Source organism: Sinocyclocheilus grahami, unplaced genomic scaffold (assembly GCF_001515645.1).
Source record: "Sinocyclocheilus grahami isolate Dianchi unplaced genomic scaffold, SAMN03320097.WGS_v1.1 scaffold798.1, whole genome shotgun sequence".
NCBI lineage: Eukaryota > Metazoa > Chordata > Actinopteri > Cypriniformes > Cyprinidae > Sinocyclocheilus > Sinocyclocheilus grahami.
In genome coordinates, this window is record NW_015505977.1 from 993,045 (window position 1) to 1,005,283 (window position 12,239).

The 12,239-nt window shown below is 33.4% G+C and overlaps 1 protein-coding gene across 1 annotated transcript in view; it reads right to left on the minus strand.

Moving 5' to 3' along the window:
* Positions 1-8,932: 8,932 nt before the first annotated feature.
* Positions 8,933-12,239, minus strand: part of LOC107561920 (flocculation protein FLO11-like) — an 18,447-nt gene continuing 15,140 nt past the window's right edge. The window contains exons 13-14 of the mRNA XM_016246457.1: positions 9,355-9,500; positions 8,933-9,252 (exon numbers count right to left, since the gene is read on the minus strand). Coding sequence (XP_016101943.1) covers positions 9,107-9,252; positions 9,355-9,500 — 292 coding nt within the window. The 3' untranslated portion in view covers positions 8,933-9,106. The remainder of the gene's footprint in view (positions 9,253-9,354; positions 9,501-12,239) is intronic.

A 12,239-nucleotide genomic window follows, 5' to 3' on the forward strand; every position in this document is an offset into this window, starting at 1 on the left:
TAGCCTTTCCAAACCGAATATCCAACGCCCAGTTAGGCTAATCTACTAGAAGGGAACGAAACAAAACCAACAAGAATATCCTTTTCTTAATCTCCCTACCTCCTGCTTCTCCACATTCTCAGCCCAACGCCAAAATAGGCTGTTCTCCTGGAAAGGAGAGGGATCAATGCTTTCCTGGTATAGTCTAACAGGCGTAGGCCCGTGCACGCATCCTCAGTCTCCCTACTCCAAACCTTCCTAGACGGGTGCTAGGTCGGGGGGAGCTGTTGTAATTTTTCAAAACCTAACCTTTGCCAGAGCCATCGGACTTGATATACCATTTTACGCACAGGATCCTTTTTAGAGGCTTGTTTTTGAATGCAATTTATAACTCGCTCCCTCCGATGTCTCCTTCCTGTCTCTATGGGGAGGAGACGTGGGAGGGGGATGCGAACCAAGCCCAGACAGGCTTTTTGGATGCGGGTGGCCCAGACAGGCCTAACGCCTCCAGGTTCGCTAGATCTAATCGGATTATTTAGCATTTGAATACAAACTTCTAAAACTATTTTACCCTCTTACCCTCCTAGACATTGCAATAATGTCGGCAGACCAGGATTTCAGGATGAATTTCCAGGGGACTATGGTAACGTCAATAACAAAGTCAAAAAGTCAACTATGAGCAAAGTCTGCCTACCAAAAATCAACATCGATAGATCAAACAAACGACAAGGACCTTGTCACTAAAAAGATAAAAAGATCTCCCTGAACCAACACTTACCCAAAACCTACCATTCGCTGAACTATGGACCTGAAACCTAGCCTTCCCAAACCTACTGACCAATGCCCAGGCAAACTAATCTAAAAAAGCCAATAAAAATATAGGGTTACATGCAAACCATCGGACCTCAAATCTTCTTCAACTTAAAGCAGCACTCGCTGACGGAACGTGATGCTGGATCAGGATTATCGGGCAGTGACTTTCGAGTTACAGTTTGATTCGCTGGTCCGGAGCAAGTTCAGCCAAAAACTTTGCGTCCCCAGATCCAGTTGACTTTCAGATCGAACACGACAAAGTCTGCCTACAAAAATCAACATCGAGAGATCAAATAAACAACAAGGACCTCATCGCTAAAAAGATCGAAATCTAGCACTGAACCAACACTTACCCAAAACCTACCGCTCGTAGACTTATGGACTTGAAACCTAGCCTTTCCAAACCGAATATCCAACGCCCAGTTAGGCTAATCTCTTAGAAGGGAACAAAACAAAACCAACAGGAATATCCTCTTCTCAATCTCCCTACCTCCTGGTTCTCCACATTCTCAGCCCAACGCCCAAATAGGCTGTTCTCCTGGAAAGGAGAGGGATCAATGCTTTCCTGGTATAGTCTAACAGGCGTAGGCCCGTGCACGCATCCTCAGTCTCCCTACTCCAAACCTTCCTAGACGGGTGCTAGGTCGGGGGGAGCTGTTGTAATTTTTCAAAACCTAACCTTTGCCAGAGCCATCGGACTTGATATACCATTTTACGCACAGGATCCTTTTTAGAGGCTTGTTTTTGAATGCAATTTATAACTCGCTCCCTCCGATGTCTCCTTCCTGTCTCTATGGGGAGGAGACGTGGGAGGGGGATGCGAACCAAGCCCAGACAGGCTTTTTGGATGCGGGTGGCCCAGACAGGCCTAACGCCTCCAGGTTCGCTAGATCTAATCGGATTATTTAGCATTTGAATACAAACTTCTAAAACTATTTTACTCTCTTACCCTCCTAGACATTGCAATAATGTCGGCAGACCAGGATTTCAGGATGAATTTCCAGGGGACTATGGTAACGTCAATAACAAAGTCAACTATGACACCAATGGCAAAGCCTCCCTACCAAAAATCAACATCGATAGATCAAACAAACGACAAGGACCTTGTCACTAAAAAGATCTAAATCCAACCCCGAACCACACTTACCCAAAACCTACCATTCGCTGAACTATGGACCTGAAACCTAGCCTTCCCAAACCGAATATCCAACGCCCAGTTAGGCTAATCTCTTAGAAGGGAACAAAACAAAACCAACAGGAATATCCTTTTCTCAATCCCCCTACCTCCTGGTCCTCCACATTCTCAGCCCAACGCCCAAATAGGCTGTTCTCCTGGAAAGGAGAGGGATCAATGCTTTCCTGGTATAGTCTAACAGGCGTAGGCCCGTGCACGCATCCTCAGGCTCCCTACTCCAAACCTTCCTAGACGGGTGCTAGGTCGGGGGGAGCTGTTGTAATTTTTCAAAACCTAACCCTAACCCTAACCCTAACTATTAACAGGTTAATTTTAACATACTGATACCTTTAATAGTAATCTGTTAAAGGTTTTTATATTTATTTCATATTTATGATATTATTAACAGGTTAATTTTAACATACTGATACCTTTAATAGTAATCTGTTAAAGGTTTTTATATTTATTTCATATTTATGATATTATTAACAGGTTAATTTTAACATACTGATACCTTTAATAGTAATCTGTTAAAGGTTTTTATATTTATTTCATATTTATGATATTATTAACAGGTTAATTTTAACATACTGATACCTTTAATAGTAATCTGTTAAAGGTTTTTATATTTATTTCATATTTATGATATTATTAACAGGTTAATTTTAACATACTGATACCTTTAATAGTAATCTGTTAAAGGTTTTTATATTTATTTCATATTTATGATATTATTAACAGGTTAATTTTAACATACTGATACCTTTAATAGTAATCTGTTAAAGGTTTTTATATTTATTTCATATTTATGATATTATTAACAGGTTAATTTTAACATACTGATACCTTTAATAGTAATCTGTTAAAGGTTTTTATATTTATTTCATATTTATGATATTATTAACAGGTTAATTTTAACATACTGATACCTTTAATAGTAATCTGTTAAAGGTTTTTATATTTATTTCATATTTATGATATTATTAACAGGTTAATTTTAACATACTGATACCTTTAATAGTAATCTGTTAAAGGTTTTTATATTTATTTCATATTTATGATATTATTAACAGGTTAATTTTAACATACTGATACCTTTAATAGTAATCTGTTAAAGGTTTTTATATTTATTTCATATTTATGATATTATTAACAGGTTAATTTTAACATACTGATACCTTTAATAGTAATCTGTTAAAGGTTTTTATATTTATTTCATATTTATGATATTATTAACAGGTTAATTTTAACATACTGATACCTTTAATAGTAATCTGTTAAAGGTTTTTATATTTATTTCATATTTATGATATTATTAACATGCTAACTTTAATGTACTGACACCTTTAATAGTAATCTGTTAAAGGTTTTTATATTTATTTCATATTTATGATATTATTAACATGCTAACTTTATGTACTGACACCTTTAATAGTAATCTGTTAAAGGTTTTTATATTTATTTCATATTTATGATATTATTAACATGCTAACTTTAATGTACTGACACCTTTAATAGTAATCTGTTAAAGGTTTTTATATTTATTTCATATTTATGATATTATTAACAGGTTAATTTTAACATACTGATACCTTTAATAGTAATCTGTTAAAGGTTTTTATATTTATTTCATATTTATGATATTATTAACAGGTTAATTTTAACATACTGATACCTTTAATAGTAATCTGTTAAAGGTTTTTATATTTATTTCATATTTATGATATTATTAACAGGTTAATTTTAACATACTGATACCTTTAATAGTAATCTGTTAAAGGTTTTTATATTTATTTCATATTTATGATATTATTAACAGGTTAATTTTAACATACTGATACCTTTAATAGTAATCTGTTAAAGGTTTTTATATTTATTTCATATTTATGATATTATTAACAGGTTAATTTTAACATACTGATACCTTTAATAGTAATCTGTTAAAGGTTTTTATATTTATTTCATATTTATGATATTATTAACAGGTTAATTTTAACATACTGATACCTTTAATAGTAATCTGTTAAAGGTTTTTATATTTATTTCATATTTATGATATTATTAACATGCTAACTTTACTGTACTGACACCTTTAATAGTAATCTGTTAAAGGTTTTTATATTTATTTCATATTTATGATATTATTAACATGCTAACTTTATGTACTGACACCTTTAATAGTAATCTGTTAAAGGTTTTTATATTTATTTCATATTTATGATATTATTAACATGCTAACTTTAATGTACTGACACCTTTAATAGTAATCTGTTAAAGGTTTTTATATTTATTTCATATTTATGATATTATTAACATGCTAACTTTATGTACTGACACCTTTAATAGTAATCTGTTAAAGGTTTTTATATTTATTTCATATTTATGATATTATTAACATGCTAACTTTAATGTACTGACACCTTTAATAGTAATCTGTTAAAGGTTTTTATATTTATTTCATATTTATGATATTATTAACAGGTTAATTTTAACATACTGATACCTTTAATAGTAATCTGTTAAAGGTTTTTATATTTATTTCATATTTATGATATTATTAACAGGTTAATTTTAACATACTGATACCTTTAATAGTAATCTGTTAAAGGTTTTTATATTTATTTCATATTTATGATATTATTAACAGGTTAATTTTAACATACTGATACCTTTAATAGTAATCTGTTAAAGGTTTTTATATTTATTTCATATTTATGATATTATTAACAGGTTAATTTTAACATACTGATACCTTTAATAGTAATCTGTTAAAGGTTTTTATATTTATTTCATATTTATGATATTATTAACAGGTTAATTTTAACATACTGATACCTTTAATAGTAATCTGTTAAAGGTTTTTATATTTATTTCATATTTATGATATTATTAACATGCTAACTTTACTGTACTGACACCTTTAATAGTAATCTGTTAAAGGTTTTTATATTTATTTCATATTTATGATATTATTAACATGCTAACTTTAATGTACTGACACCTTTAATAGTAATCTGTTAAAGGTTTTTATATTTATTTCATATTTATGATATTATTAACATGCTAACTTTAATGTACTGACACCTTTAATAGTAATCTGTTAAAGGTTTTTATATTTATTTCATATTTATGATATTATTAACATGCTAACTTTAATGTACTGACACCTTTAATAGTAATCTGTTAAAGGTTTTTATATTTATTTCATATTTATGATATTATTAACAGGTTAATTTTAACATACTGATACCTTTAATAGTAATCTGTTAAAGGTTTTTATATTTATTTCATATTTATGATATTATTAACAGGTTAATTTTAACATACTGATACCTTTAATAGTAATCTGTTAAAGGTTTTTATATTTATTTCATATTTATGATATTATTAACAGGTTAATTTTAACATACTGATACCTTTAATAGTAATCTGTTAAAGGTTTTTATATTTATTTCATATTTATGATATTATTAACAGGTTAATTTTAACATACTGATACCTTTAATAGTAATCTGTTAAAGGTTTTTATATTTATTTCATATTTATGATATTATTAACATGCTAACTTTAATGTACTGACACCTTTAATAGTAATCTGTTAAAGGTTTTTATATTTATTTCATATTTATGATATTATTAACAGGTTAATTTTAACATACTGATACCTTTAATAGTAATCTGTTAAAGGTTTTTATATTTATTTCATATTTATGATATTATTAACAGGTTAATTTTAACATACTGATACCTTTAATAGTAATCTGTTAAAGGTTTTTATATTTATTTCATATTTATGATATTATTAACATGCTAACTTTACTGTACTGACACCTTTAATAGTAATCTGTTAAAGGTTTTTATATTTATTTCATATTTATGATATTATTAACATGCTAACTTTAATGTACTGACACCTTTAATAGTAATCTGTTAAAGGTTTTTATATTTATTTCATATTTATGATATTATTAACATGCTAACTTTAATGTACTGACACCTTTAATAGTAATCTGTTAAAGGTTTTTATATTCACGATATCATTGACAGGCTAACTTTAACATACTGATATAAATAAAAGAAAGATAAAGCCATAGGGTTTAGAATACACTTTTTAAACTAAGAAAGAAATAAACCTAAAAAACCCCATAAAAGTAAGCCTAGAAACGTGTTCGGAGAAGCAATTCGCATACTTAATGAGCTTGACAAAAGCTACTTTCAAAATATGGGAAGTACGGGCCCCCAGCAGTTTCAAGGCCTTCTGATTCACTTCAAGATGTAACTTTTAAACCTTAAATGGTAATGTATTAAAGATTCGTAGATTAATATTAGCATTAGCACGCTAATATAAGCAAACCAATGTTAACAACGGAACAATTAGACAACGGGGATCAGAAAACAGGCTTTAAATGAAGAAAAATACACTTAAATCCCCAGAAAAATAGGCCTTGAAACGTCATTGGAGCAGGAATCCGCATATTTAATTGGCTGTCACAAAAGCTGACTTTAAACGCTAAAAACAGCTATTTATCAGTGATAAAAACCTAAGAAAACTATATAGTCGTGTCCGACATATTTGGAGGAGCACAAGATGAGTCTAATCTCAAAAATAATTTTGAACTCACCATCGTGTAAAAGTGCGTGCAAAAAGCACACAAATAGAAGACAATTTCAAGTTTTTTCCATTTCAGAAGTCATCACATCCAGCGGTTATTCTTCTGTGAGTGTAATGTCGGATTGGTTTGTCGTGACTTCTAGGAGGAAGGTCTGGTAGAAGCTTGATGCTCTGCATCCGCCAGTCTCGACCTCTGACCTTTTAGGAGCGTTCAAGGGTGAGTTTTTTAATATTTTACACCTATTTTGGTTTACTGTATAGCAATCTTTTTTAAATCGCTCTAACGTGCACTCCAAATAAATTAAAATCAAAAGGATCAAATCAACATCTCTACTAATGACCGGTTTAAGTTGAAAACTCATATTAACTCAACCCAGAGCCCAACCATGTAATTGTGGATCTGGTCAAGCTCGAATAGCAATTGGCTACAAGACACACGCTTGGGGATGATCGCCCAAGCGAGCCGGCCTCAGCGTGAGGGTGTATAGTGGTTAAAGGCCGAAACACCCAATGAACCTGAGGTACACTACTGAAGAGGTTGTCTTGAACATTTCTCTCAATCTAACTGATCTGAGGGATTAGGAAACAACAATAATGGCAAAAAATGCCTTCCTATAACAAATATCGTATTTGAAACGTGGCAATTTGACTGAAACAAGACTTCTTGGCAGAGCACGATGCTGGGTCGGGATTATCGGACTGTGACTTTCGAGTTGCGGTCTGGTTCGCCGATCTGGAGCAAGTTCCGTCAAGAACTTCGTGTTCTCACATCTACTCAGATCTAACTGTAGTCCTAGATCAAACCACGCTCTAAACCTAACCGCCATAACCTCAGCGACTAGAAACCTAGCCGGTTCAACTCGGGTACCGCTAAATCTAAAGCTGAACCAAACCACGCTCTAAACCTACCTGTCACAGACCCAGCGATTGTAATCTAACTATGACATCCATCGTCTTTGAAACGTGGCAATTTGGCTTAAACAAAACTTCTTGGCAGAGCACGATGCTGGGTCGGGATTATCGGACTGTGACTTTCGAGTTGCGGTCTGGTTCGCCGATCTGGAGCAAGTTCCGTCAAGAACTTCGTGTTCTCACATCTACTCAGATCTAACTGTATTGCTGGACCGAACCACGCTCTAAACCTAACCGCCATTAACCTCAGCGATTTGAAACCTAGCCGGTTCAACACGAGTACTGCTAAATCTAAAGCTGAACCAAACCACAGCCTAAACCTACCCGTCACAGACCTAGCGGTGATAAACCTAACTTTCACTTTTCAGGCCCAAGGCTTAGACAGGCCCAGCTCCTAGACCGGAGATAATCTCACACGATGTGGTATAGTCTGACAAGCGTGGGCCCGTGCACGCATCCTCAGTCTTCCTACTTTAAACCTGCCTAGACGGGTTCTGGGTTGGGGGAAGCTGTTGTAATTTTCAAAACCTAACCCTAAAAAGATCCAAATCTAGCACTGAACCAACACTTACCCAAAACCTACCGTTCGTAGACTTATGGACCTGAAACCTTGCCTTCCCAAACCGAATATCCAACGCCCAGTTAGGCTAATCTCTTAGAAGGGAACAAAACAAAACCAACAGGAATATCCTTTTCTCAATCTCCCTACTTCCTGGTCCTCCACATTCTCAGCCCAACGCCCAAATAGGCTGTTCTCCTGGAAAGGAGAGGGATCAATGCTTTCCTGGTATAGTCTAACAGGCGTAGGCCCGTGCACGCATCCTCAGTCTCCCTACTCCAAACCGTGCTAGGTCGGGGGGAGCTGTTGTAATTTTTCAAAACATAACCTAACCCCAAAAATGATGTACCCCCAATTTTCCATATGTTATAATAAATGACCTGTAGGGTATTGTGAGCTGAAACTTCACAGACACATTCTGGGAACACCCAAGACCAATATTACATCTTGTAAAAAGGGTCATAATAGGTGCCCAAACGTAGCAGAAAATTTAACTAACAGATCTTCTCCTGTATTACTCTTGTGCAATAATAATAATGATAATGATGATGATAATAATAATAATAATATTAATAATAATAAATAAGACAAAATAATTTCAGCATTTATTGAAGCAAAGCATTCTAGGAAACAGAAACTAGCTTGACAAATTGGTACTCATACAAATAAAGTTATATTTACTACACTTTTCTGAATAACAAAAGCATAGTGCACAAATAGTACAGATTACTAGATTTTTACAATTAAATTCAACTAAATAAATTATATATAATATTTTTAAATCAAAATCATTGTATTGCATTTTACTTTTTATTTACAATGCACTGAATTTTTATTTATTTAACATCCAAGAAAAGAAAATGCAAAATGCAAGTTATGGTATTATAGGTGCTGAAATACCCAAGAAATGCCTGAAGAATAATTATTGAATGTATCAGGTTAATCACAATTTTCATTACATAAAACCAGGAGTAATGTATCACAAAATAAGATAATAGAGTTGTCACAATATTAATTGTAGATTTGAATGTGACACATGGAGTAAAGCTTTGCAGAATTACAGTGTTTCATTCCATAGCAGAAGCAGTAGCATGAACAGCATACTAGACAGAACCGGTGCAACAGCTGATGATGTTTGCATTATAGGAACACTTTGTGATGTCTGAGTTTGGCTGGTGGTTGAAGTTGAATCTTGCTGTTCCACTGAAAGTATAGGAAAACAAGCACAAACCAGCTAATGAAGGAACAATTCCAGCAAATCATTAGCTACAGTAAAAAACAGTTTGAGGAAATGAGGAAACTCACCAACAGTAATACTGGAAGGAATCACACCAATGAACACTTTTGATTCAGCAATTGCTGTCTTTAGAGATTCTTCAATGCTTGTTGCATTTGGAAGCACAGACTGGTTTTTAAAAATAAGTTCTGTATCCACACCCACTGACCCAGGCCTGGATAAAAAAATATTTTAACAATGTTAGACATCACCAATACCTAAACTACTACAATAAAGGTGTAGGCTTCATTTTGATTACTTTTTTTTTTTAGATTAAGGTATTAAAATGGCAAAATTATTTGGCAAGAAAGTCAAACTCCAACATATCATATTAGTTTTATTGTACTATGCGAAAAACATAAAAAACAACAAGCTTTCAGAAAATAAACCATACATTGACTACAATGTAGTCGGTTATTAATATTTTGTTGGTTCTTCCTTGTTTTTGATTACAGCAGTCATTCTCCTGGTCACACACACACACACACACACACACACACACACATACATATATTATATACAGTCAAACCAAAATGTATTCTGACACCTTCAAAATTTCTCACATTATCACACTTTATTCATTTAAAATTTTGGGTGAACTATCCCTTTACAGTTTTCCCCAATTGCTTAGACACAATTCTGAGAACAACTCACCATTTTCTCAAATCTTCACACACAATTTTAAAATCTCACACCCAACAGTACAAACAGCTAACTTCTGAATCCCAATTCAAACTTTGCCCTCAGTCAATACAAACAAACTGTCAAAAACACAGACTACATGACTGTTTTTTACACATTGGAGGGATAATAAATTCAAAACACTGTTACCAAATGCTTTAGAAGTTTTCAGATCAATAATTTGGAACTTAGTGAAATCACAGCACTGACTAATAACTCTTTCAGAAGCAACCCTGACAAAAACAACCCTAAAATATGACAAGATCTCAAGAGTTAAACTGTGTCAGAACAAATTTGATCTTGATAATGTTAGATAACTTTGATAGAAAGGTATGTAACAAAACATGGCCAGGTCAAAGTGTCAAATCTAATTTTTGGTCCCAAATTTTTATACATTTTACTGGTAGTACATTGTATGAAGAATTTTTGGGTATAATATGTCACATGTCACAGTTTACTTTATTTTGCTATCCTCACATAAATGAATTATAGTGTCCTGCACCCACTAGTAAAAATATCAAAAAATTATGTCTGGTGTCTGAATAATTTTTGGTTTGACTGTATATATATATATATATATATATATATATAGACATACAAATATGTGGTTTGTTAACAAAGATAATGTCTATTTGAAAATTTGCTTCAGTGGTTTCGGAGATGTGAGATCCAGCATGTCAGTGGCCGTTCAGCGCTCATTACACCCGCTGAGAGCACCTCAACTCGGCCAGATCTTCTGGAATTTACTACTGCCTCTGATGTCTATATAGTGGTTAAACATGAGATATATTTCGTTTTGGGTAAATCTAATGGGTAGTCTTTGGTCTCATTAATCTATTATCTGTTTCAGAGCAAATAGTTTTGGCAAAATCTCATCATGTTTATGTAAATTCAATGCTGTATATCAGAGCGCTGCCTTTGTACTTTTGACTGATTTGCCTAGCAACTTTTATGATGGCTGTTGTTGTTTATTACATATTATTATTCATTAAATAATATTTTATATAAATAATAGTAGTATTTAGTATTAGGAAACAGTGTGTGTGTGTGTGTGTGTGTGTGTGTGTTTGTGATGGTGATGGTGATTTAATTTCATTGTTCCGCCATTAGATGGTAACAAGAGACTGTTTTTACGAGTCAGCGGTAAAGACTTTTAAATGTTCAAAACTACGCTTTAGTATTTTTCAAAGGAAGTTATTTTTTCTTTCAACACCAGCTTGTATGCAGCCAACAAATGCACTGAGAAGCACTGTCATCAGAAATCACCCTTAACAGATGAAAGGATAGTACGAGCCTATTGGACATTCAAACTAATGTTTCATTGAGAATATAAAATTGATCTGAAGAATGAATGCTGGATCAGATGCAGGTAATCACAATGGCTCAGTCAATCTCTCTCTCATACACATAATACACAGCTTTTTTCTACAGTAATACAATAAGCTTTTAAATGAAGCAACTCAACGTTTCTTTGTTACTAGTTCTAAAGTGACGTTTTGGAATTAGTAACAGAGGCTTGGACTCAGCTGTTAAAACTGTCAACTTTAGACTTGAATCAGTGAATGAATGAATGACGCATTTATATAGCGCTTTATTGTGTATTGTTGTACACCCAAAGCGCTTTACAATTATATGTGGGGTCTCTCCTCAACCACCACCAGTGTGCAGCATCCACTTGGATGATGCGACGGCAGCCACAGGACAGCGGTGCCAGTGCGCTCACCACACACCAGCTACAGGTGGAGAGGAGAGAGAGTCATAGAGCCAATCAAGTGGTTGGGGATTATTAGGAGGCCATGATTGACAAAGGCCAGGGGGGCAGTGGCAGAAGGAAATAGTTCTGCACAAAAGAGGGCTTTTAAAGACACTCTGCTGTTGTTTCAAATTTATTTACACACTCGTGCCGTCGAACTGTTGTATAAATGCAATATATATATGTATCTGTATATATACGTATATATATATATATATATATATATATCCAGTGAGCTTTTAATGCAGCAACACAAAAGGCTTTTAATGAAGCAACTCAACGTTCCTGCGTTACTAGTTCTAAAGTGACATTTTGGAATTAGTAACAGAGGCTTGGGCTCAGCTGTTAAACTGTCAACTTTAGATTTAAATCCGTGGTTGAAGGAAGTAATTCTGCACAAAGAAGGGCTTTTAAAGACACTCTGTTGTTGTTTTTTATGTATTTACACACTCGTGCCGTCAAACTGTTGTATAAATGCAA